The sequence below is a fragment of the Oryzias melastigma genome, linkage group LG4, assembly GCF_002922805.2.
Source record: "Oryzias melastigma strain HK-1 linkage group LG4, ASM292280v2, whole genome shotgun sequence".
In the NCBI taxonomy this organism is placed as follows: Eukaryota; Metazoa; Chordata; class Actinopteri; order Beloniformes; family Adrianichthyidae; genus Oryzias; species Oryzias melastigma.
The window spans coordinates 23,014,951-23,041,575 of NC_050515.1; the positions used below are offsets into that span (position 1 = coordinate 23,014,951).

The 26,625-nt window shown below is 39.3% G+C and overlaps 2 protein-coding genes across 2 annotated transcripts; one reads left to right on the forward strand and one right to left on the reverse strand.

The window, feature by feature from the left end:
• Nucleotides 1-1,132: 1,132 nt before the first annotated feature.
• On the reverse strand, nt 1,133-5,772 carry prpf38a (pre-mRNA processing factor 38A). The gene is made up of 10 exons (XM_024278964.2): nt 5,560-5,772; nt 4,702-4,861; nt 2,845-2,966; nt 2,518-2,603; nt 2,198-2,308; nt 2,003-2,109; nt 1,896-1,922; nt 1,726-1,817; nt 1,573-1,621; nt 1,133-1,432 (listed from the first exon to the last, which is right to left on the reverse strand). The coding sequence occupies exons 1-10, from the start codon at nt 5,687-5,689 to the stop codon at nt 1,387-1,389; spliced, it is 930 nt and encodes a 309-aa protein (XP_024134732.1). The 5' UTR covers nt 5,690-5,772; the 3' UTR covers nt 1,133-1,386.
• Nucleotides 5,773-5,911: 139 nt separating this feature from the next.
• orc1 (origin recognition complex, subunit 1) lies at nt 5,912-26,625 on the forward strand. Its single transcript, XM_024278963.2, has 17 exons — nt 5,912-6,263; nt 7,091-7,218; nt 9,197-9,369; nt 10,456-10,897; nt 10,967-11,216; nt 12,767-12,829; nt 13,773-13,880; nt 14,034-14,286; nt 14,361-14,467; nt 15,035-15,136; nt 16,415-16,586; nt 19,723-19,830; nt 21,729-21,878; nt 23,333-23,452; nt 23,526-23,695; nt 23,771-23,858; nt 26,187-26,625. Exons 1-17 carry the CDS (start codon nt 6,169-6,171, stop codon nt 26,379-26,381), a joined length of 2,724 nt encoding a protein of 907 aa, XP_024134731.1. The 5' UTR covers nt 5,912-6,168; the 3' UTR covers nt 26,382-26,625.

Below are 26,625 nucleotides of genomic sequence, written 5' to 3' on the forward strand. Positions count from 1 at the left end.
GCTTCTACTATTAAAATGTATTGTAGACAATGTCATACCATAGTCAACATTTTGACAAAAAACATCACTGGTGTAATATGTACAATTCATGTTAGTTGTTTCAAAAAAACACATCAGGTTCATGTTCATCCTCCAAGTCTTGCTGGTAACTTGTATATTGAGTAAAATCAAATGAGTTAGTATTATACTGAGCAAATGCCATGAATCAATATTACCTCCTATTCATATTTTCTTTTTTCATTATATTTGTCAGGCTTCTGCTGAGCCTGATGATGAGCTGAATCAGGTGTGCATAAGCAGGGCAACATGGAAAACATGCAGGACAGTGTGCCCCGAGGACCAGGGTTGGGAAACACTGCTTTAGACTATCCGTTAGCCATTGTCGCTCCATCTTAGCTATTTGAAAGAGGTCGCTAAAAGCATTGGAAGTGACCTGGACGGCTCTTGGAAATTTCTAACACAAAAAAACTAACTTCTGGGTTGTTTCATCCATAGCTACAGACGAAGAAAGTACCAACAGCGCCACCAAGAGGCTGAAAGTAGTAAACACCCAAAGAGTTTTGGAACACCGTAGACTAGAGAAATAATGGGAAACGGGTAAGGGGTTTTAACTAAACACAAATTACTTGTTTTAAACGGAAGTTATCGACTTCAAAATAAAAGCATCAGTTGTTCTTTAAATTTAAACTATAACATCCCTAGAAATAAACAAAAAATGTGTCACATAAATGGCGCTTAGACTTAGTATATCTTTATGGCCTTGTGAATCTTGAGCAGACAAAAAGATGCTGTTAGATGGAAAAAAGAAGTTACTACGCAAGACACAAGCTCCATTCTGATGGGTCCACATGTCTGTTTTCTCTTTGAGAGTGTAAACAGAGTATAGGAAGTGGGGGTGGACTTACTCTACATCAGCAGTCTTCTATGATCTCTTTTGAAGAATTATAAAAACCAAAAATTTTTTGGGTAGTTCGGCATAATCCAGTACTTTGATAAATCAATAAAAATGTGGTTAAAAGATTTGCTCTAAGGACTGAACAAAGTAAAAGATAATTGGGTAACTATATGTTGATTCAACTTTTTGTAGAAATTTTCATTTTGAAAAATTTCAGAATAAGATACCAGATATGAGTGTAAATCAAAACAGACAAAATGGAGATCTTTAATTAAAAAACAAACATATGAACAAAGAGTTCAATACAGCGGGACTCAATTACAAAAATGAATTCTCCAAAATTTATCACCAGTGACTCTAAACTGTTTTCATTTAATGTAACGACAGAAAATGTTAAATGTGTCACATATCTGGGGTCTAAAATCTCACCAGGACCAAACTTTAGAGCAGATTTAAGAGAACAGTTTAAAGGACAAAAAAACAGAAGCAGTTCAGTCGTTTCCTCTTCGACTCTTCTTGTGGCTCTTTTTAGAACTCCTTTAAGATGAAAGGAAGCAAAAGTTAAAACATTTTATGCAACAATAAAAATGAGCTTTATTCCCAATGATAGTTTTATGAACAGATGGTGACTTTAGGGAAAACTCTTCAAATCAAAACGGTTCTTAAGCAGGAATCACCTCTCAGGAGACTTGCTGTGGGTTCGGTGTCTGTGGCTCCGGTGTTTACCTGCCACACGAAAATTCATTAGTAAAAATCACAGTTTTACTTAAGAAATCATCAGGTGTAAAATAGGTTAGTCCAAGGATCATCGTCTCCAGAACGCCACGTACCAGGAGATTTGGAGCGGTGGCGTCTGTCTCTAGACCGGCTACGATGTCGACGTGGACTTTTGCTGCGATGGCGGTCTCTCCGAGGTGATGGGCTGTTCAGCAAAAACAACTTTGAATACAAAGTTAAACAAAAAAAAAAATCTGTCTAACCTAATCCAATACAGCCTTACCTTCGTCTCTTTGGAGATCTGCTCCTCCTGTGACACAAAAAAGTTGGTTTTGGTTGTAAAAAATCAATCAATCAAAAGAATGGCATGAGATTTGAAACAAAACTCACCGTCTGGGTGAGCGGCTGCGCCTGTAACGTGGTGACGGTGAGCGGCGAGGTCTGTCGTTGTCACGGTAACTCCGCCTGTGAGGTTCGGGGGAGTGCATTCGCTCTGGCTGCGGGCATGAAAAACAAACGGTGAGAAAGTTCTCCAACGACATTTGCCTAAACCAAGAAATCAACACGAGATCACGATGTCGTTACCTTCTCGTCTTCCTCATCTTCTTCCTCGCTGCTTTCCACTTCGTCCAGATCCTCCTCCAAGGCGCTGACCCGAGGGTCCAACATCTCTGCCTCCTCCAGGACCTGCCTCCTCTGTGACGCACAGTAAAGGGTATGAGGACTTTTGGGGACTTAATGATTAATGTTAATGAAAAAAAGTTGCAGAAATAACTTCAAATTGATTAAAGTAACTATAAAAATTGGAAAAAAATGTGTATTTTTCAGCCACAATTCTAACTGATTGTGTAGAGAAACAAATTATTTACCAACAATTTTAGATTAAAGGAGGTGAAGTTACACACCTGAAGTCGAGGAAGGATGATGTCACAAACTCTCTCTGCATGAAGAAGTTCATCTATGAACTCATCAACGTGCATCAGCTCAAACTCTGCATCCAAAACAAGAAAAGAGGCCTCAAACTAACAGAACTGAACGTTAGCAGGAATTCAAACCTGGTCCAGGTCTGGATTCACATGACAGAGTCAGAACAAAAGAGGAAGATGAATGAATGCTCGGTTTGAGTCCAAGAACAACAAAGGAGTTTCCACAGTGGAAACCCGATCATTCTCTGTTTGCAAGTCAAAGAAATAAATAAAAGATGAGAAAGATTCTATTCTTCTGTGTCTCACCTCCGTTTCTGTTCTGAGTCTTAATCTTTCTGTAGTCATTGTACAGCGGCTCCAGGTATTTGTAGCAGTCCACCGCGGTACCGGTCAACCTCATGTACATGGCTCCGAGCAGACGGACATATCTGACAGAGGTGACACCAATACGTTAAACAAAAACAAATTAGAAAGTGTTTATTTGGTGTCTGATCATTCGTATGTGTTACCATATCTTTAGGGGTTTAGACAAGACATGTTACAGAACCAAGCGAGGATTAGGTAGAAGTTATGTATTTTACTGATCATTTTATGGTCTTTTGTTTTCTTTGCTTTTTTTTATTTTTACTGGATTTTCTATTTTTTTCTCCCTTTTGAGAAGCAAGAATGTTAGTGAATTCCATATTACAACATTGATAAATGTTGTAAATTAGCTTAGATTATAAATATTAAAGTTGCTATTTTCTACTCAAGATTTCAGAACGCGGCAAATAAAAACTTAAGGGATTAAAGGAGAATGGATGAGAGATAACTTTTGAATACTGACAATTGTGTTTTCAACATGTTCTTGTACTGTTTTCTTATGATGAAGGACATATTTAAAGAAAAACAAGCTCCAAATTGCATTCAGAGTATTTTTTTTTTACTCAAATTGATCTAAACCAAGAGCAGACAAAAAAAAATGCAATTTAAAAAATAACATGTAGGTGTGATGGAGAAACTACAATCGCCAGACTGTCAGCTCCCTGCTCCACTTCATTCTGATTCATCTACTTGTAGACGACCAGATCCTCATCTGAGCTGGAATCTGGGTCGTAGCTATGCGGCTGGGTAGCTCCAGTACTGCTCGCCATTGTGGTTGCACCAGTAATAATAAGTTGGGTGTGGGCTATAAGCTAGTCAGAGTGTGTAAACAACTCTAAAAATGGGACCCAGTGCCTCCCTGCTTGACACTCAGCATTAAGGGGTTGGATTGGGGGGTTAAACCACCAAATGGTTCCCGAGCACGGCTGTGTCTGCATCTCACCACTCCCCAAGGGGATGGGTCAAATGTGGAGAACAAATTTCCCACACTTAGGTGTGTGACAAATAGTAGGACTTTAACTTTGAAGAAACTCAGCCTCGTGTTGATATGCTGCTTTGCACAGCTGAAGTGTGGATGTAATCAACATGAATTAGCAGACTGTGCCGAGGAAAAAAAAAACTTTTCTTTTTATACGGGTTTTGCACCAATATATAATGATTCGAACGTAAAATATTGAACAACTTTGAAGATGGAAAAACTGTGGAGAACATTTTCAGGTTTTGTTGTTAGATTATCAAAACAAAAGTAATTTTTATGTTTTTTATGTTGTTTATGTTTCTGCTGAACTTTACCAGAAGATTGACAGGGGAAAAAAATTTAATAGGAAAAAGGCCATTTCTTTTTATCTAAATATTTTGTGCTTTTATCAGTTTCATTAGTTCTGATCTCCTTTTTCTTAATAAAAGAATAAATGACAGTGATGTGATACAAATAATTTCCATTTTGATACATCCAATAAAAAGACACACACATAGCAACAAACATATAAATAAGTAAGAACTGTGGTTTGATTCGTGAATCGTTGAGCTCAATTCATGAATTGAATCGCCACCTTAGCATAGAATCCATAGCTCCAGCGCCTATATTTCCCCCTACAGCTCAGAGGCAAATTGTTAATGAACTCCTGCCGCTCTGCATAAAGTATGTCCTAGAGAACAACACAGTGTTTTAAAGTTTTTTTTTTTTTAATAAAAATTGCATTATCATATTTAAAAGACCACCAGGAAGTATTTTAAAATAGTAAGAAGATAACTGGAGTGGGACTACGGACTTATTCTTTCCTCAAACACAAAACTTACTTAAAATCTTCATTCTTGATGAACTCCACGATGATGTCTTTTTCGGGCTGAATCTGAAGCATTTTCAGTGTGAGGCAGAGAAACGGGGTTGGTTTGATGTTTCCACCAAAAACTCCTCCGACAAACTTCAACTCCATAGCTTTGTCGACCACCAGCTCGGCTGCAGATGAGACGAAAAACATGAAATCATCTGTTTACAAATCTACAGAATGTTAATGTTAGGTAAAACACCAACTGCAAACATAATCAATGCCATGTTGGTTCTCTTTCTTTCATTAAAAATGAGTAGAAAACAATCTTAGGATCAATACAGGGTAAAGATGGACAAAAATAACCAGCTATCTGACAAATTCATATTTTTTATCTGTCTTTTGGTTAAAAACACCATACTCTGTGCATGAAATACAATTTAATGGACTTTTGTCGTTTTTTATTCTAATTTAGCTTTACTTATTTGTATAAATTATTTTAATTTCATTCAATACTTTAGACTGTCCATATACAGATAAAAGCACCTTGCCTTATAAGAAACACATGAACCTAACAGGGTCTAGAACTTGCCTGTTTATTGAAAAAAATATTGCTTAGCTCCTAAAAATGTTTTCTAACATACAATTTCAAACTCTGACATCCATCTTTTTAGACATTTACCATCTTGGTTTAGCTCCACGTCTTTAAAACTTGTACAAACGAGGAGCTAAAACATCTTTTTTTATTATTATTATAATATGTCAATTGCAAAATAACTTCAATTACCGCTTTGCATTTAAACACATATCTACTTGTCTATTTGTTTTAGAAATGATTTGCAATAGATAACACGAACATATGCTAATGGCTCCTAGCATGTTTACCGACCGGTGAGACCAAAGCACTCCTCCTTCCAGTATTTGGATTCATAAATCCGCGTCCGGATGATTTTTTCCACCAGATATTGCGGGTTGGTCCCGTGTATACTGTTGGCATCTTTGACGGTTCTGTTCGCCATCGCAACAAAACCGTGCTAACTTTCTAGCATGAACCAAAAAACGCTAAGAGGAACCTGACCCGGAAACAAAAGGTACTGTTTCCGACTGCGTATAAAGTTATCACTTGTTACCTTCAGAGGGCGTCGTTATTTTTATTTTTTCTTTAATTATGTATCTGTGTTAATTTCATGTTATATGTGTTATTTAATTCACTTTGTGAAGATATTTTTAAGTCTCTTGACGAGACCAAACATTTTTATATTCAAATGAAGAGCAGCGCATTAGTGCAGTTTGGTCTTCCTATCCCTAGGGGGCAGAAAAGCGCACCAAGTGCTGTCTGTCATTGATGACTTTTCGCGGGAAATGCGGTTTACAGACTGGCTTTAGATCGATTCTTTGAAACTCCTTGAATTTCAGTTTATTTGTCACAAATTAAAGGGTCTGTATCGGCTTAAAACAACTTCCGAGCTGCTCTTGTGAAGGGAAAGAGGAAGGTAGGATGAAATATTTGACCAGACGCAGGATCAAACGCTTTTATGAGTGGCGAGGAAAACGTCTGAGTTTCAACAGGAAACTCAAGACCTACGAATATGGGTAAGATTTGGTTTTATTTTATTTTACAGTCTTTTAGAATAACCCTGTCTGTTTACATTTTTACGCTGCTGTCTTTTTAATTTTATAAAACAAAGTATATATTTGGTCAAATTAGCTAAAATAAACCAGAGATTAAAGTAATACTGTACACTCCATATGCTACTTGTAAATCTATCTGGTGCTAAATGTACTTTGATCTTAAAAATAAAGATTTAAATATATTTATATAAAATAAACTCAAAAATATCAACTGAAATGCATTTTTTTTAAATTAAATAATCTGTTGTTTGAAATTAACAAAAAAAAGCCCTTATAAACACTTAAATTGGAATGTTGCTATGGTAACCAAATGGATAATAATATGAATAAATGTTGTAGTTTTAATGTTATGAGTAAATCTGATTTTTTTTTTAAACAATACAGTTATCAGGACAATACGTTGGAGCTGTCCATCAATATATCAAGCACAAATTTAAAGACCCACCGTGCAGGTTTTCAGAGGATAACTTATAAATGCATGAATGGATCAAAATACTGTTGGGGTTTCTTTATAGGGAGGAATGGACAGTAAATACATTTAAAACCTTGAAAAGTAGAATTTTCGTGGTATTTCCCCTTTAATGTATGAGGTAAAAAAAAATCTGTAATTCGTAACCCATCACTGTGGAATCTAACAAAACTGTTTTAAATAGACTTGTTCTGACTCTCGCTGTTTTTTTATTATTACAATGCATTTCATCAGTTTTATTGATGTTATAATAGAACAAATATCCACACTTCCTAGAGGAATGTGGTTTAAATGATCAGTTTTGTCATTTATGTTTCAGCTCTCTAGTCATCAGGACGGAGGGTGTCCCGGGGACCACGGTCATTACGCCCGGTCAGCACATCCTCATCGAAGGAGAGGATGATGACAACCCGTACGTGGCCAGAGTCCTGCAACTGTTTGGTGACGGTGAGTCACTCGCCACACCTGAAAGATGCTGAAGAAAGGTGGCAGAAATCTTAACATCTTTGATTCACAACCAAAGAGGAAAACCTCAAAGGGGGACAATAAAGGCAATAACTTTGGCTTTTAGTGCTCATCTAGGTTGTAAAAAGCAAAAGCTGCAAAAATAGATAGAAAAGTTGGGACAAGGTAACCACAAAATTGCAGCCGACCCCCTGCTGTGTTTCCTGGGGTCTGAGAAGACAGGAAAGACAAAAACAGGAGCATCTGCCAGGAAACAGATAATAGACCAGAGGACGACCCCACTCAGCTCAAAGCATCATAACTCAGGGCCAACCAGGACAGCTGTAGTTAAAAACTTTATCAAAAAGGAAAGTTTGAAATAATTTCCTAAAAATGAAAGTGGCGTTTGAAAGTTTTTTTTTCTTCTTTTCACTCATAATTTATATTATATTCAGTATGCAGCTTGGGCTTTTACTTAAAAATGCATTTTTTTGCAGTTTAGACTTCAATAGCAGTTCAATTGTACATTTTTAAAATTAAAGTCGGCTTTGGATTTGGAATCAATAGTTTACTATAAACTACTATTCCTTCTTTGTTTGAACAGAATTTTAAAGTAATTTAAAGTCTTCTGCATTTCAATTTCCCATTTTCTTCAAAATAAATGGAAAAACAGCCCATAATACACTCCAGGGAGAGTGACGTGTCGGTCTGTCATCAGGTCACAGCTGCCGTCTTGCATTTGGGAAGTCCCGCCTTCTTGTTTTGTATTTATAGTTCAACTTTTATTTTGTGAACTTCGGAAACACAAATTAAAATGAATTTGAACTCCAGATATGCAGCTAATTGTCTGTTTTTAAGGGGAATAACACCCCTAAAGATTTGCTCCTGAAATGACTCTCTAGAGCTCTAATATATTGAGTTGTAGTCATGAAGTTACGAGCTAAGTTATTAAATTCAAGTCCCACTGTAGTTAAAGAAAATTTAGATCTTGTGATCTATTTTTAAAGTGGTTCCAGTGGTCTTTTAATCATAATTATAGTGGATTTTTTTTAGGTTATTTTCTTGGACATTAGAAATTTGCCTCTGAGTTGTAGGTGGGGCTTTTAGCCCAAAACAACCCCACCCATACTTCCCATCATCCACCTGTTTACACTCCGGCTTGCTTATAGTCCCTCACAACTTCAAGCTAGCATCAATTTGAATAAAGAGGCTTAATTTTATTTAAATCCGTCCTCCATTGTCCGAAATATGCCACAAAAACATGTTGGTTGAAGGTCTGTATTACATCTGATTGGCCCACCATTGACCTTGGAGGCGGGACTTTCTAAATGCAGGTATAATGAACCTGCCATGTTGAGAGATAGACAGATTTTACGTTTGAAAATTTGTGATGACCGGTATGTGAGAGCGCATTACACCAATTTGAAATGCCACAAAATAAAATTCATTTTGCTTTTATTTGCCATCTCAATAAATTTAAGGAAATTTGGGGTTTTTCGTATTGATTTTGCAAAATGCATTTTGGAATTCCAAACGTGCTGCATAATGATTGTGAAATGCTTTTATAAATTGCTTGTTAAACAAGAATAAAACATCTCTTTGAATTATGGGTAAAAAATAAATCCATAGGAAGTGTCTGCCTCCTTGACTTCCACAAAAGTCTTTTCTGGCTTCAGAATGGCCTTCATAAGTAAGTGAAGCCACACTTTCTGGCTTAAAGGAGTCGGCTCAACAGTTTTAAGAATTTAGCAGAAGAAAATGAAGACTTCCAGTCCTCTCCATCATTTGTGGTCTAGTTTACGCTGTTAAACTGAACGTTTTACTGTGAATCTCCAACACTGCAAATGTTTTTATGCTGTTGCTTTATATGTAAGTCTATGCTCACACGAGTCCGTCTCAGAGCCCTGCAGCGCTCCATTAATGATAAATGGTTTGCTAGTTTAATCCGATCACACTGACCTCAGATCTGCGTCTCTTCTAGAGAACCAGGAGCAGAAGAAGGCGCTGGTTCAGTGGTTCGTCCGCTTCTCTGAGCTGCCCTACAGCAAGAGGACGCTGCTGGGCAGAGAGCCCCACCCCAAGGAAATCTTCTTTTACCAGGGACCCAGCTGTGAAAATGAGGTGGACGCTGAATCCATCCTCAGAGCTGTGCAGGTGAGTCAGACTTCTATTGACACTTTTACTGATTTATCCCCTAAAATGACTTAATTATCTGAAGAACATTTAAAACATTTAAAAATTCATTTAAAAATCGATAATAATTTCCAGAAACGATTCGATTCATAAGAGTCATTTTTTGACTATTATTATTTCGATCCTCTCAATTAAATTCCATACAACTTATTTTTGATTTTACAGAGTTTACAAATTTAAACACATTTGTTTAGAAATTAAAAAAAACATGTTTTAAATATATTTATATTATTTTGATACAGTTCACATACTATAAAATGTATTATTGAAATAATGAGATTGTTAATAGAATGCTATTATTAAAAGTTTACCAACAAAAATCTTCTGATCATTAACGTTGTAAACATTGTTCTGCTTCTCCTGGAGGGTGTCTCAGTTTGGCCACTAGGTGGCGATCGCACTATAGCAGTACCTTTTTTGTTCTTCAGAGGAATAAGCAAAGGATGAGCATTAAATGTCAAAAAGCTGTGCTTTAGACCACAAATGTGTACCTTAAAAAGTATTAACTTATAAAAAATGTGGAAAATTCCTGCCTGTGAGTACATAAAGAAGTTTATGTTTAGGTGGACCGAGCGTTAGCATTAGCTGTTCTATGGAAAATTCCATTAAACAGCATCAAGCTAGCGGACTTTAGCTTTATGTGCTAGATCGGTCTGTATTTTTATGAATTGATTATTGATCTATTAAGCTTAAATCGATTCAAATCTATAAATGAATTTTATCAACCCAGCTCTAATTATAATACACTTAGAAGGAATTAAATAATCCTAAACTTCAATGAAAATTTAGAAAATGCCTGCATGGTTAAGAAAAATGACAAATTAGATTTTACAAAACAACAATGTTTATTTTACATAAATAGCTAGAAAACAGGTTTGAAAGAATGGAAAACGGTCTTTCTTTAAACTACAAAAACTAAATAGTAGGTGAAACGTCTTCATAGTAAATTTGCTTTTAGCTTGTCCTTTTCTATGCTTTAAATAATATAATTCAGAGGTTTACTTGTAGAAATGCTCCTTGAGTTTCTACATTCCCTCTGCTGTTCAGGTGAAACACGTGGACAGCGCCGCTCCGATTCCTGACTCTGACTCGGAGGAAACGTTCTACGTGAAGCTCTCCTGGGACTCCAGGAGGTTCAGCGTGGTGGACTCGGCTGTGCTTCAAACTGCAGACCAGCGTTGCCCTCCTCTTACCCGAATCGAACCCTCCCTCCCTCCGTCCCCGCCTCGCTCCCCGCCTGCCGCCACGCCCACCTCCAGAGCGCCGTCGCAGCGCTCGCTGCCCACGCCGGACCCTGAGGTCATACGGCGGGCCGCCACGGCGGAGTTGCGAATCAGCAGAGCCAGCGCGAGCGCGGGGAAAGCCGCGTTCGTGGAGGTGGAGTCAATTCACTCTGCGACCAAACTGTCGGCTTCAAAGTGTCTGAGCGCCAAGAGGAGGGAGATGAGCTCCAGGACGCCCGGCGTCCGTAAGAAGCTGGACCTGAGCAGTGAGTGTCTGCAGAAGACCTTCAACTCTAAAAAAGAAAAGACTCAAAAAAACATTCTTCTCCCCTCAGGTCCAGAGAAATCTAAAGAGGACTTCCTGAACCAGCTCCTGGATGAGGAGCTGAACTCGGGGGTGAAGCTGGACAGGCTGTCCTCCTCCTCCTCCCTCCCTGTGTCCTCTGCCCTCTCCTGCAGCCTCACGCCCCTCAGGAGCGCTCGCAAAAGCAGAGCTGCTGAAGGAGCTCGCCACCTGAAGCTGACGCCTGTCCGCCTCAGCAGAAGGTCCTCCATGGAGGACGACAGTCCTTCACACACCAGCAGGTCAGTTGCAGAATCGCTGCTGTTTGCCTTGAACCAGCTCTATTTTCATGACCTGAATACAAACAAATTCTGTTTTTCAAATGATGGAGACGTTTTAGCCTTTGTGCTCTTCTAGGCATGTTTACATTAAATGTGGGGTCATCTGGACCCCACATCAGCGCAACAGCACGCTTAACTTTTATTTTTTTTAAGGATTTTTTATCTTCACTGGCAGACATCAAATCCTGTCCACCTTTTTCATGGGAGGGATCACACATCAATGTAAGGGAGGGGTCATCTGGACCCCAAAAGAGAGCACGAGGGTTACAGCAAAGACAAACCGCCTCTTGTTGAACTAAGAGTGACCACATTTGTCTTTCTATAGAATCTGTAGAATCAAGACTAAATGAGCTGTTTGACTCGGTGAAGGAGAGTACTACAATACTGCCCTCTGCTGGAAGGACTGACATGTTCCAAATCTGATAGTTACAGAGGCGGTTCGGTCTCCAGAGAACAAACATCTTCCCCACGCTGAAGAATCGTCTCACAGACAGTTTTTATGATGCGGTTATTGCTGTTAAATTTTTGCAGGAAAAAAATGGCTTTATTTTCCTTGTTTCCTAAAGACGGCAGGATTGGTTTTAATCCTCCGTTTAACCTCCGTTCACACGTCTGTCAGATACAAACCAAAAGTTAACGAAGGAGGTGAAAGGAGAAGAAATAAGTCAAAACAAAACTAAAATAAATTAAAATAAACTTTTAAAGTCTGAAACTGAAAACCTGAAGTGAAACCCAAATTGATCACATTTCTGATAATAATTTGCTGACAAATATTAAAAAAACGAAATAAATTCTTTATAAGAAGCAAACATTTGTAATATTTCTAAACACTCACTCTGATGAAAATGTTTTTTTTAACACGTTCCTGTAACATATTTTTAAATAATGGAGGACATCTATAAAGACAATTAAACTCAAAATTCATTTCTCTCAAAAAAAACACTGAAATGTAAATTTTAGATGAAGTTACTTTTGCGGTCAGATATAGTTTTGTTTTTACTTTTTTTAAGAGTTTAATGTAAATGAGTTTCAGATCAGTGACACACATTGGTGTCTCTTCTGTCCTCAACTGAGGGAGGAGCCTAACTGGGGCACCGAAAAGGGGGGGGTAAATGTGGCTGATTCTGGGGACCCAGACTGAGGGGGGCCACACAGGCCCCTAATGCAAATTTGTCACTGTGTTAGGGGCCCTATAAAAATTCTTTTCATGGGGCCCGAAATCCCTAGCGGCGCCCCTGGAGCCTGATGCCAGTTACCATGGAAATAGGAGAAACCCCGCCCTGAGGGGGCAGCAGTGAGTCCAGCCCTGACAGCTGCTGGAGTGAAAATAAGGAACTTATTTGGGATGTATTTAAACTGCGTCCTCCTGGAAATGTGAATGTGATAGTTTTAATTTATTTCTGTTTTATTGCTTTTCGCTGCATTAACACTCAGCATAGACTTTGGATTAAAAACAATGTTTGGAGTAAAAACATAAAAAACATGTTGATGTTTGTTGTGTTTGTTCGTAGAGCTTCCACTCCATCCCGAAAGAAAGAAGTGAAGAGCGTGAAGGAGCCGGCGCTGGGCGTGCTGTGAGTCCCTCTGACCTCATCAGTCCACACCAACTAAAACTCTAGTGTAAACTTTTCTAGAACTGCTCACTGAAACAGTAAAGCTAAGATAACCAGAGAAGCTGGTCTATAAAAAAAGTAGATATATAAAATCTAGAAATGCTAAAAGTAACAACAGCAAAGTGATTTTTTTTTTAGGTTTTAAGGCTTATTTAATAGCTTTGTGTATCTAAAAAGCTCAGGAATCCATCTTAAGTACTAACTTATTCTGTGAAAGTTAAATACAGCCGTCCAGCTTAGTGCTGAACTTTCTGTGTAAAAAGAAAAAAGCTACGAGACATCGAATTAAAAAAAACAGCAAAAAACGTTGAGAGATCTATTGACTTAGAAAAATTCTCAAACTGCTAAAGTTTATTTTAACGTTAAAAAGCAGCAATGTATGGTAAAAAATGCAGAAAAATAAATCAATTTTTAGGAAAAGGTGCTCATACATCTGCTATGCTAAAGATGCTTTGGAAAATGTAAGATGGCAGAAAGATTTCATGTTCAAATAAGCCAAAAAATTCAAATTTACTTAGCAAAACGGCCTGATGTAGTGCTAACTTAGCTAAAATAAGAATTTAAGAAAACTATATATTTTTTTACTTTCATAAAACTTGATCTTGAACAATCAAAAAATGTACAAAAGTTTAATTGTGGTATAGAAACGATGGAGTTTTTGAATGAATTCTTTCCTCCTGAATCTACTGAATCAGCTGTTTCTTAAAGAGCACAAAGGTTTAGCCAGACAGTCGTAACTAAACTTAAAGTCAAAATCTGCCAAAATATTTATTAGTAAAAAAAAGTTTTTCAGTTTCAGTTAAATACCAGTGTTTTTTCTTGCACATTTCCTTTTCTTAGACACACTTTGACTTTTCTAAAACTTGAAAAGCGTTTATTCATTTAATACCTTTTGTTGCTGCAGACCTGAGGCCGACTGCGAAAGCTCCCCCAAGCTGCCGGACGGGGCCACGCCCAGGAGCTCTAAGAGGAAGTCGGCGATGATGGTGTCGTCTCGGATCAGAAAGCAGCTGTGAGTGCAGAGATCTGCCGCTGACATCAAGCGGGGGCGGAGACTCCAGTCACATGACTGCACTCCAGTCGTACAGTTTGCTTGAGTAACACCGATGGAAGACTCCTCTTTCGTTGCTGTGACCTTGATGTGGTCTTCTCTGTGTTTCGTCAGGAATCTGCTGAACGGTCAGAATGACCCAGACTCTGACGGAGACGACGAGGACGAGTTCGCTCCCTCCAAGAAGGAGCTGCAGAGCAGCAGCGAGGAGGAGGAGGAGGATGTTGAAGGGGTAGATGAGCTCGACAGCGATGAAGAAGTGTTGAAGAAGAAGAAGAGGCGGCCTTCTACGGCGCCTCAGACTCCTCGGTCTCGGCAGAAACCCCGCCCATCAACCAGAACGCCGAGGAAGACTCCGAGCAGGAAGGTGAGCATGGCTTCTGGAAGCCTACAAGGGCCGCTGGAGGGTTCCTTACATCTTCATCGCTTCTGCTTCCTCAGTCTCCTCCGAGCACGCCGCGGACTCCACGCCACGCCACGCCCAGCATCCCCAGCAGGTTACTGCCAACCCGACAGCCCGCCAACGTGCTGGAAGAGGCCCGAATCAGGTCAGCAATCGTCCAGATCCCCATTTTTTCACAGTGTGTTTATGCTCTTAGTTTGGAGAAAATGTTTGTTTAAACTAAGAATATTTCTGATTTGACTTTTACTCGATCTTATTTTATTTTTCTAATTCTTTTTACTCAACATTTAATGTCCCACTAAAACTACATAATTTACACAAATCAGTGAGTTATAGATTTTCAGCCTTTAAAGCAAAACTCAAACATCCTCACATAAAAATTAGGTGAAAAACCGGAAATGACACTAAAACATACAGACTATAACAGGTACATTGTAGGTATACAATGTTTTTATATATATATATATTCTTAAAAAGTGCTAATAACACGTTAACAAACTTTATTAATGTCATAATAGGTAACATGAACAGTGTGATCTTCTGAGCATGCTCAGTTCTGCACCTTAAAACAGTAACCTGCAGCTGAAACATTCCTGTATATAGTCTCACAGTTAAGTGCGGTAACTCAAACATATACTAACTACGATACATTTGCTCAGTGTCATCTTTGGCTCATATTATGGTTCCCCCACAATGCATTGCTTTGCCGCAGGTTGCACGTGTCTGCGGTGCCGGAGTCTCTGCCCTGCAGGGAGCAGGAGTTCCAGGACATCTACAGCTTTGTGGAGAGCAAGATCCTGGACGGCACTGGAGGGTGAGGCTGCTGAACAGACTTGATGTGATGGGGATGTGGGGAGGATGGTGGGGGTTTAGGACCGGGGTCTGCCACCTTCAACACAGTCTCACTCCAATCATATGTTTATCTTTTGGAAAATCGGTCCCAGTAATCTTTTAGTTATAAATATGAAGTTTTTACCCAAAATCAAAAAGGGTTTGTGATTTTAAGACATGTTTTATTCAAAGCAGCAGTTGCTCATTAGAAATAAAATTCTGGGTTGTGGGCGGGACTTGGCACAGAGCAACCCCGCCCCCTTCCCTGTTGCTGAGAGCTCTGTGTGTGTAAGCTTAAGCTAGCATTAGCAGCACAAAAATGATGGCGAGCAATTTTAGTGATAAATAATTTTATGTGGGCCCTCTATTGTGAGAAAAAATGCTATAGGAACATGTTAAAAACCTTAAAAAGATTATTTCCGTTTGAGTGAGTCTTTAATGAGCCGATCAGGTCAGAATCTCACCAACTGTACTCCAGTAGAAAAAAATAATACATTGACTCTTATCTCTGTTAATCTTACTATTATGATAAATATCAATAAACGGTTGTTTTTTGGTATAGATAAAACTAAAATATGTATTTTTTTAACTTTATTTTTATTGGCTTTTAGATTACACAAACAATCTCAAATTGACAACAACTGAAGAAACATACACTAAAAATAGATTTTTTTATTCCCATTAAAGCATGCAAAATAACAGATGTTATAGTAAATTAGTAGTAATTAAACCCTAAATAAAGCATGAATGTTAAGTTAAAAAAAGCCTTTTTTGAAAAATATATTAGTATATATTATATTATTATAAAATATATTATCATTATTGATGATGCAAACTCACTAGTTTGCTGTAGTGGTGAGGTGCCTGATGGGAGTTTTCTCTCAGCTTTGTAAATGTCCAGTAGAGGGCGCTCACACCGCACAGGGTAATGAAAAAAATCTTTAGGAGCTTGATTTGAGGCCTCTACGTTTAGAATGTTTAGTTTTTATCCCCAATTTGGCAACACTGATTGTTTTACAAGTAAAAAAATATTCAAATTTGAAATTTATGAGAATTGTATGAAAAGCTTTAAAATATTTGCAACAATAAGAAAAGTTTACTCAAATTTCTCACACTTTGCTGCTCAGTTGAGACTATAAACCTGGTGGTTTTAACAAACTACAGGTGGGAAAGTTACTAAATTGAGATAAGGAAGTTCTTTTCAATGCCCCCCCCCCACATACATTCACACCATTGCTGTGCCACTCCTGCTGTGTCTCAGGTGCATGTACATCTCTGGCGTGCCTGGAACGGGGAAGACGGCCACCGTGCACGAGGTGATGCGCTGCCTGCAGCACGCAGCAGACATGGACGAGATCTCGCCGTTTCACTTCATCGAGATCAACGGGATGAAGATGACGGACCCTCATCAGGCCTACGTCCAGATCCTGCAGGTGGAGGATCCTCTCAACATATTACCTGAGTGACTCACTCTCTGCAGAAGCTGCACTTTACCTTCATTGATTGAAAGATAAATGAAAGACACTCTAATTCAGGGGTGTCAGACTCCATCACACAAGGGGCCAAAATCCAAAATAGACGTTAGGTCACGGGCTGAACAGGATAAACATTTATTGAAGACTCAAAAACTACAGTATGTCACAAAAGTGAGTACACCCCTCACATCTCAGCAAACATTTAGTTATATCTTTTCTTAGGACAACACTCCATAAATGATTCTGACACAATGAACAGTAGTCAGTCGAAAGTTAGTATAGCAGTGTACATTTGTGGTACCCTCAAAATAAATAAAAATACAGCCAATAATAGCTAAACCCCTGGCAACAAAAGTGAGTACACCCCTAAGTAAAAATGGGAAATGGCAATATTTTGTGTGGCCACCATCATTTTCCAGCACAGCTTGAAGTCTCCTGGCCATGGAGTTCATCAGACCTTCACAGGTTGCCAGTGGAATCCTCTTCCACTCCTCCATCACAACACAACGGAGATGGTGGACATTTCACACCTTGTGCTCCTCCACCTTCCTCTTCAGGATGCCCCAGAGGTGTTCTATGGGGTTTAGGTCTGGGGACATGCTTGGCCAGTCCATCACCTTTACCCTCAGCCACTTTAGTCATGTTGGAGGTGTGTTTGGGGTCATTATCATGCTGGAACACTGCTCTGAGGCCCAGTTTCCAGAGGGAGGGGATCATGCTCTGCTTCAGTATGTCACAGTACATGTTAGAATTCATGATTCCCTTAATGAACTGTAGCTCCCCAATGCCAGCAGCACTCATGCTGTCCCTGATCATGACACTCCCACCACCATGTTTGACGGTAGGCAAGATGCACTTGTCGTTGTACTCCTCACCTGGTTGCTGCCTCACGTGCTTGACACCATCTGAACCAAATAAGTTTATCTTGGTCTCATCAGACCACAGGACATGGTTCCTGGTCCTCAGTTTGTCTGCAGCAGATTGTTTCCAAGCTTTCTTGAGCATCATCTTTAGAAGAGGCTTCCTTCTAGGACGACAACCATGCAGAGCAATTTGATGCAGTGTGGGGCGTACGGTCTGAGCACTGACAGGCTGACCTCCCATCCCTTTAATCTCTGCCCCAATGCTGGACGCACTCATTAGTCTGTTTTCCAAAGCCAGTCTTTGAATGTGACAGTGAGAACGTGCACTCAGCTTCTTTGGCCGACCATGGTGAGGCCCGTTCTGAGAAGAACCTGTTCTCTTAAAGCGCTGGATGATCTTGGCCACTGTGCTACAGCACAGTTTCAGAGTGTTGGCTATGTTCTTACAGCCTAGTCCATCTTTATGTAAAGCAAACATGTTTTTTCAGGTCTTCTGAGAGCTGACGCCATGAGGTGGCATGTTGAACTTTCAGTGACCAGGTTAAGAGAGTGGAAGAGCTTTTATACCAGATTTAACTCACCTGCTAACTGGTGACACCTGAGACAGTGTAACACTGATGGTTCACATGACAAAGGGGAAGGAAAATGATCATTTGTGCTCAATTTGTACTTTCACTTAGGGGTGTACTCACTTTTGTTGCCAGGGGTTTAGCTATTATTGGCTGTATTTTTATTTATTTTGAGGGGACAATAAATTTACACTGCTATACTAACTTTAGACTGACTACTGTTCATTGTGTCAAACAGTCATTTATGCAGTGTTGTCCTAAGAAAAGATATAGCTAAATGTTTGCTGAGATGTGAGGGGTGTACTCACTTTTGTGACATACTGTAGTTTTTTTTTTTAAGTTTCAAACTTTATCTTTTTAACATAATTATAAACTAGATATATAGCATTACCTGTGATAATGCTAGTGTGAATGCTGTAAGCTGAATTTGTCCGCTGAAGATGCTAGTGCTGATAGATGAAGATGCTGAAATTGATAGCTAAAACACTGAAGCTGATAGCTGAAAGTGCTAAAGCTGATAGTCGGCTAAAATATTAGCTAAATGCCAAATTAGCCTAAAATGTAAAAAAAAGAAATTAAGTTAGCCAAAACGGCTATCATGTAGCTGACATATTAGCTAAGCTCCAAAATAGCTTAAAGAATTCTTAGTAAATGCCAAAATAGTCCATAAAGCTAGCATAAGGCTAATTTTTAAAACTTTAAAACTGTAACTTTTTAACATAAATATGAATAATAAAAAGGCAGGAATATTATTCCAAAATAAATCAACTTAAACCTTTAATAACTTACTCCATAAAAATATAATTTGTCAAAATTAGTTAGAAATAAGCACAAGATAACTTTGGGGCACTAATACCAAAAAAATGATCTGGAGGGCCGGATGGAATCACCAAGAGGGCCTTTAACACACGTGCTCTAATCTAAGGGAAGTCTGGTGATGATTACAGGTCAAACATTCAGACGTGTGTTAGGAAACTCTTCATTTAGTTATCATCCATGAAGTTAAGCTAATCCTAAACTTAATTAAATTCAAGATAAAGTATAGTCCGAGTATATTTATTCTTTGTTTTTTCACTGTTTCCTGCAAAATGTTTCCTGATTGTCATGATCAGCCTTTAAAAATGACAGTTTTCTTTCAAAATAAAAGCACTGATGTTTTTCAAAAGAAATAAAAAGCATGAAAAAGCAAAACGAGCTATTATCCTATGAAAATTAGTCCTAAAATTTAAAAACAATGTTAAAAAAAAATGACGGGGAGAAGTTATTTGTCAGATTAGTCCTGCTTTTCAGTTTTAAAAGTACAACTCAAAACAGGAAAGATCTTCTTTAGAAATGTAGGACTTTCTAGAAAAGCTGCAGGTTATGTGTTTCAAAAGAAAGACACTGTTTTGTTAAACTCACAACCATGCAGATACGTACAACTGAACCTCGTGATCTTCACTACTTTGGAAACTGTCATCATAGTTGTGGAAATAAATGACTAATACCACTGACAAAGCGGTAAAAGTCATGCTAGAAAATGACGACAGGAGAGTTTTGACTCAAAGTTCAATGTTTCACTTTGACTTCTTCACAACAGCTGTTAGTGAGGTAATTGTTTAGAAGCTTCAGCGATTCCTGTTTATCACACTTAAACGTACGTCATTATTATCATCTCTGCAGAAGCTGACGGGTCAGAAAGCCACCGCCGATCACGCCGCAGCGCTGCTGGAGAAGAGGTTCAGCAACCCGGCGCCCAGAAAGGAGACAACCGTGCTGCTGGTGGATGAAGTGAGCAAACTGCATCTGTGTTCCTGTCGCTTTACACACAAGCTGAGTCAGAAGACCTGCTCTGGATAAGAGCCAATCTGCTCATCAAGAGGAGATTAGTAGAAAACAGAGGCAGAGCAGAAGAAGGCAGCGTGCACATGTATTTAGTCCTTCACACAGCATGGAATTTAATGTCAAACTTTATATAAAGTACTTATGTTGTATATAGGGCACACTGAACTATAAAGTGCATTGAGAGAGACAGAAGAGTCAGAGATAAGTCAGTCAGACAGACTTTATTAACCGTTTACAGTAAAAAACTACACGATAGCTGCGTTCACAGTATTTACAACAGATGTTTTGTCTTCCAGGAAACTGAACAACATTTTCTCTAAACTTTGTGCAGGAATCTGCAGAACCACACTAGTGCTGCCCAGTTCTACAGTCCTTCTGTTTAAGACTGAAAATGAGAGTTGGGGGTTTAAAAAACGCCAAAGAGGTTAGGAGTAAATAAAACAGGTTCTGTTGAATGCCATTTTGCCACAGAGGTAGTTCGAATAAAATGTGACATAAAAAGGTATAGTTTTGCATTAAAGACTAACTTTATCATTGCGTTCTTTTAATTATGATTAATTTGCTTTTAGCCAACAGTAACTTTTTTCTAGGAATGGTTTCTGCAAGGTTTGTGGGCGGGACCATTAGCGGGAGCAGCTTTGCCCCTCCTTCCTCTCCTCGATGCTCAGAGCTCAGAGGTTGTGACCCGCCCTTTTTATTTTAAAGTCACAACTACAATCTTTTCCCTGAAGCCTTTTTTATCTGCTCCTGATTCACAACAATCTGAATAAAGAAACACAGTTTTAAGGTTCATTTTCTTTATATGCCACAAAAAATATTTAAGAAGAACAAAAACATCAGAGTGGATCATTTTAAATCACATGTCAAAGTCGAGGCCCGGGGGCCGGATCCAGCAGTTATATCCGGCCCTCCAGATCATTTTAAATGATTAATATTATTGTTAATAGCCCGATGTTATCATGTATAACAGAATATATTAATATGGAGAGAAAAATCTTTTGGGATATTTATGTTTAATTGTTCATATAAAATTATGTAAAAGTAAAGAAATTGTAAGTTTTGAGGGTTTTTTTTTACATTTTATTTTTTTCTAACTTGTAAAATTTTGACAGAATAAATTATTATGAAGAGTAAAATATTGAAAGTATTTAAGGTTTAAGTAAATTTATTATGGAATAATCCTGTCTGTTTTTTTTTCATATTTTATGTTAAAAAAAAGTTACGTTTTAGTTTTTTATGTTTTCAATAAATGTTTGTCCTGTTTGGACTTAAGGTGTGTTTGATATTTTCCGTTTGACATCCCTGTTTCAAATAGATCACCCGTGAGCCTCAAAGACATGGAAATACAGCTTATACTTTCTGTCTGTATTTCTGAAGCAACAATGTTTTTGCTTTTATTCTCTTCTGGAAAGGCTCGTGTCTACAAAGCAAGAAGATCTTTCGTTTCTCAAAAGCATAAGTGAGAAGTCTCGATTGATGTCTCGGTTCTTGCTATATAAGGACACATTTCTAGTTTGTGAAACACGTTTCTTTTCTCAGTTGTTTTGATGTGGATCACATCTGTGTAAAAAGAACCGTCAGGTTGGACTCACTCTGAGAGTCAGTGGAGATTTGAAAACGCACTGTGGTTTTGGTTGCACAGATAACCAGAATTCCATTCTCAGGGGGTGTAATGAGCTTAATGCTGTGGTTTCTTAGGCACCCCACTGCCTACCTATGTAGAGCCTGAAAACAGACTTAAAAACATGAGCGCGAGAATTTATACAGGTTTTTGACCCGTTTTTGAGCTTAACAGAATCCGACTCATGAGCAGTGTCATAACGATCCGTTCTTGATGGTTGCAGTTGGACCTGCTCTGGACCAGGAAGCAGAACGTCATGTACAACCTCTTCGACTGGCCCAGCCGGCGCCACGCCCGCCTGGTGGTGCTGGCCATCGCCAACACCATGGACCTGCCGGAGAGGATCATGATCAACAGAGTGGCCAGCAGGCTGGTGAGAGGAGAGAGCGTTCATCTGGCATTTGCAGGTGGCGGCAGGAAGTTTGCTGCAGCTGCTGCTGCCTTCCTACAATCACTCAGGAAACGTCTTTCTTGGAACGTCTAGTTTCATTCTGTGAGCTTCACCACTTCTTAGAAACGTGACTGATCAGTTTCTGGGGTGTTATAACCCCAAGCTTCATCTGTAACAAACTCAGACTATTGATGCCAAAAACAACAAACTTTCCAGATTCCAGAGCTGCAAAAGGATTTTCTGGCTTCTTTTATTTTATTTCTTATAGCTTGTATTGTCTTAAATTTTTCTGTCTTGTTTATTTATCTTGGTTTTTCCAACTTTATTTCTATTTTATCTTTTTTTTTTTTTTTTTCTTGCTTCCTGTCTTGTTTTATCTTGTTAACCTTTTCTTTTTATTATCATCCTTGCAGTCCAGGATCTTTTCTACTGCATATTTAAGCTAAATTTTCACCCCACCACATATTCAAAAACTAACCATAATTTACATTGACTTGGTGCAGTACATGGTGAACATAAATTTTCAGTAAGTTGAGGATCTCACAGCTTGAGAACCCGTCTAAAAACTGAATGAGGCCAAAATCTCCGGGTAGGCTAGAAAAAGAACATTTTAAAATCCACTAATGAAACCAGAACACACCTGTTGGGGATAACCAAAGGCAGTTTCTAAACTATTATGGGATGGCCACAGGACCTACAGCTTTGTGGTAAAGTGTGACATTTGCCCAAAATATAGGAACAGAAAATTTTCCTTGAAGCCATTTTCATGTAAAATCCCACACACGGAACCAGATTAACTCCACAACCACAGCTGAAGTTTGGTTGACCTCTGACCTCGAGAAGAGGCGGCCATCTTTAATTTTTCAAAGAACCCACCTTTAGTACTGTCTACTAATTTAAACCCTCCTAGAGTTTTAATCTCTTTAAAGACCACTGGGAAGCTAATTGTGAAAAAAGTCAACAAAGCATATAACTAAAATAGGACTAGATTAGAATTGTAGACGTGGTTAACAAAAACCTCCCGTTGCCAAGGAAATCCAAAAGTTTACTTGTGCCGATTCTTGCAAAAGTGACATAGACGTGTTTAGCACGGCCAGGTGACCCCAAAATAAAATGGTTGCTATGGAGATAAAATCAACAGAACATTTTTGAAAAATGTTTTTTAAAGTTCTGCGCTGCTCTGATAAGGTAGCTGGGGAGAGAGGGGGGTGTGGTGGCAGGTAGAAAGGGGCAATAGAGGGCTGGTAGCGCCTACAACACCACTTTGATTTTATTTTATTTTTTGGCTTTCCACGTAGTTTTGTTTCTCGTCTTAATTTTTGAAATTCCTTTGCGTTTCTCAGGGTGTTAGTTGTGTTCACATTACCTCTTTAAGTTTTGAGATGAGAGGAGGCTGGTTTCTGAACTTCCCTGAGCTGCTCTGCGGATGTTTCCAGGGTTTGACCAGGATGTCCTTCCAGCCGTACACCTTCAAGCAGCTGCAGCAGATCATCACGTCGCGTCTCAACAAGGTGAAGGCCTTCGAGGAGGACGCTCTACAGCTGGTGTCCAGAAAGGTAGAGGATGCCCCCCTCCCCACCACCGCCCCCTCTGAGCTCCACCATCATCTCAGTGTTTCTGCTCCTTCAGGTGGCGGCTCTGTCGGGCGACGCCCGCCGATGTCTGGACATCTGTCGCCGGGCGACGGAAATCTGTGAACACTCAGCCGCCGACTCTTCCGATGCAGGCCTGGTGGCGATGAGTCACGTGATGGAGGCGTTGAATGAGATGTTTTCTTCAGCGTACATCACTGCCATCAAGTGAGGCTCGGTTGTCTGAGGAGATTCATGAGGTGTCTCCCGTGTTCAGAGCGTTTGACTCCCTGCTGTTTGCAGGTGTGCGTCCTTGCAGGAGCAGCTCTTCCTGCGCGCAGTCATCGCTGAGTTTCGTCGGCTTGGGTTGGAGGAGGCCACCTTCCAACAGGTCAGTGATATAACCGCACAATATTCATTAAAATGGAGTCTAAATCTTGGTTCGTGTTAAAAAAAAAGTTCTGAAAACGTGAGAGATCTGAAGGGTTCTGTGACTCCATCTTCACCTCCATCCAGTTCAAACCCTCGTAACACGTCATTCTAAGAATCAATGTGAGTCACACAGGTGCAATATGAGCAGATTCTGAGTTTTTCACTTCAAAATGACTCAAGTGAAACCATTTTTTTCACAAAATGAGTGATTCGAGGTGATTTCATACAAGGATTTTTTTTATCATTGAAACTGAAATATTTTTGCCTTGAAAGAAACGAGAAATCTCTTGATGATTCAAACAAATTGATTTTCTTTCTCATAGCAAAAGTTTTAGTTTGGACTACAGTGTTTCCGTTTTATCAGTGGTTACATTCTATAAATAATCCGCAATAGAGGAAACCTGTAAGATTAAGATTGTAGATGTTTTCAGGCTGTTAAACTCGTCACTACACACATTTTTCCACTTTACGATCTTGTTGAAACTCTCAAAGTTCAAACCTTCGTAAAAAAAGTCCAGTATTAGAGTGAAAACAAAAATCTGACCACAATTGAAGATTTATATTAGGAAGTGTACAAGCTTTCACTAAAGTGTCAGGTGTGCATTGCACAAGAACGCTGCAGAGTTACACTTGGATTCAAGTTACAACCTCCATAAAAGCATTTCTAACACTTGTTTGGCGCAGACGGTTTATGTATCTACATCAATGATGAGGGTAAATACAACTCAGGAGCTGGTTTTATTGGTGTAAGAATGACATGTGGGTTATCTACTGCTGTCAGATTAAATCAAATGTTGGTTTATATCAGTCAGAAAAAGAGTTTTAAAGATTTACACATAGAAAGTAAAGCCACAGGAGAATGGTTTGGCTTTGATTCTTAATGTGCTTTCACTTTAGGGTGATAAAAGCATTAGAAGGTGAAAAATGATCAACATTTTCACAACTGGAGTTGATTTGACTCCAGGTGAACCGAAACCCTGAATGTCGTTTATCTCCTGGGGGTTAGAACAGTGTCGTAAATGTTTTAGTGATTCTACAGGTTTCAGCTGTTTGGCTCATTTGCATTCAGACTGTTGAACTAGACAAATGATTGAGACCAGAGCTCTCTTTTTTTTTGGTTCAAATCATTGACTGTATAGAAGAAACTGCAGTGAGTGAGAGTGACATCATCCACTGAAACTGGCTTACTTCTACTTCCAACCAAATGAAGTCAATGCAGTTGTCAATTTTTCTCTCTAGACGCTGCCAGCAGGTACTTCCTGTTAGGAACGTGAGCTAATGAATTCAGTTTTCATATACAGTCTATAGCTATGTTTCCATTACAAATATGTGCAAAACTTTATAGAAATTCTAGAAATGTAGAAAAAACACAATTTCACAATGACAGTTTTCATTAAATCATGACTATGCAAAAAAAAAAAAAAAACACAAATCAACTCAAGCGATAAGTCATTAAAAACACGGCAATGGATGAGAACACTTTTGATTTAATTTGATTGACTAAAAAGGAGCATTTGAGTGACGTCACAGCAGTCTGACGAGCGCCCTGCGCACGTTCAGCGCAGCTAATTCATTGACAGTTGTAGATACACGTAAGAAGCCTTTTAGTAAAATAACCATTCTATCAAGTAACTTTATTCTGTTTGAAAACACGACAAAATCCATTCAGGTTTGTCACGGCACCAGCGCTCATCCTCATCTGTCAAAGGAGACGTCTGCGTCGTATTCAGGCTGCAAAATCGTGGCTACAAGGATGAAGCCATTTTGAGGAAATCTTGGTTGTTTTACAGAGGAGCTGTATCCATATGATACACAGTTGATAATGAGCTGTGACGCTGTGGGATCTCTCGTGGCGCCCGCTGTGCAGCACTCAGGACAGGCACCTCCTACCAAGAAGTGCATTTAATTTGAAAAAAGTGTCTCCTTTGCAGTTTTTTTGTGAAAATTGCATCCATCTACACTCAAAACTCCTGTCTGCTACTTCTGTCTGAGCTCTTAGCCATGTGGTTGAGCTTTTTCCCTCCCGCCAACACTGCCGATTAGGACAGGGTTCACATTGCTCCGCCTCTCCACCAGCCTGTCTACCCATATTACAAAATTTACCCCTAATCGAACCAGAATTTCATTGATAGACCTCCATGGTGTCTCTGAACTCCTCCCAGACCAGTTTATACCTCATTAGGTGCTCACACTACATACTATTAGTGCTGACGATACATCATGTCTGTTGAGTGAACCTCTGGATTCCTCCTCCTGTTTTCAGTAGAACGGTGTGTCTGCTCTGCAGGTTTTGGTGCAGCACCAGGCTCTGTGTCGGGTGGAGGGTCTGCAGCCCATCGGCGTGTCTGAGAGCCTGGCGGTGTGTCAGCGCCTGGGAGCTTGCAGGCTGCTGCTGCTGGAGCACAGCCGCCTCGGCGTCCTTCAGCGCGTCCGCCTCAACGTGAGCCAGGACGACGTCCTGTACGCCCTGAAGGCCGACTGACGAGGCTCCGACTCTGATCTAATCACACTAAAGCCTGAAAAGTTTTATTTTTAGGATCCAACAGAAGTTAGAACCTGATTAAACCTCTAGGATCCAACATGCAGCAGAGTTCTCCAGAAACTGTTATTTCTGTTTATTTTAAGCCATTTTTAAGGAAGACTGATTTTACCTGAGCATTTGCTGCTTGTTTGACCTGACGTTTTTGTTTAAATTTGTAATAAATGCATAATGTTTCAAAAGTTTC

What these genes read in the sequence shown, in the direction of transcription:
- orc1 (XM_024278963.2), top strand. Translation starts at nt 6,169, where the DNA reads ATGAAATATTTGACCAGACGCAGGATCAAACGCTTTTATGAGTGGCGA. An exon ending in CCTGCAACTGTTTGGTGACG is followed by an intron (nt 7,219 to 9,196) that starts GTGAGTCACTCG and finishes CGTCTCTTCTAG; the next exon opens with AGAACCAGGAGCAGAAGAAG. An exon ending in AGTCCTTCACACACCAGCAG is followed by an intron (nt 11,217 to 12,766) that starts GTCAGTTGCAGA and finishes GTTTGTTCGTAG; the next exon opens with AGCTTCCACTCCATCCCGAA.
- prpf38a (XM_024278964.2), bottom strand. Translation starts at nt 5,689, where the DNA reads ATGGCGAACAGAACCGTCAAAGATGCCAACAGTATACACGGGACCAAC. An exon ending in CCACCGCTCCAAATCTCCTG is followed by an intron (nt 1,622 to 1,725) that starts GTACGTGGCGTT and finishes TTCGTGTGGCAG; the next exon opens with GTAAACACCGGAGCCACAGA. An exon ending in CACAGCAAGTCTCCTGAGAG is followed by an intron (nt 1,433 to 1,572) that starts GTGATTCCTGCT and finishes TTCATCTTAAAG; the next exon opens with GAGTTCTAAAAAGAGCCACA.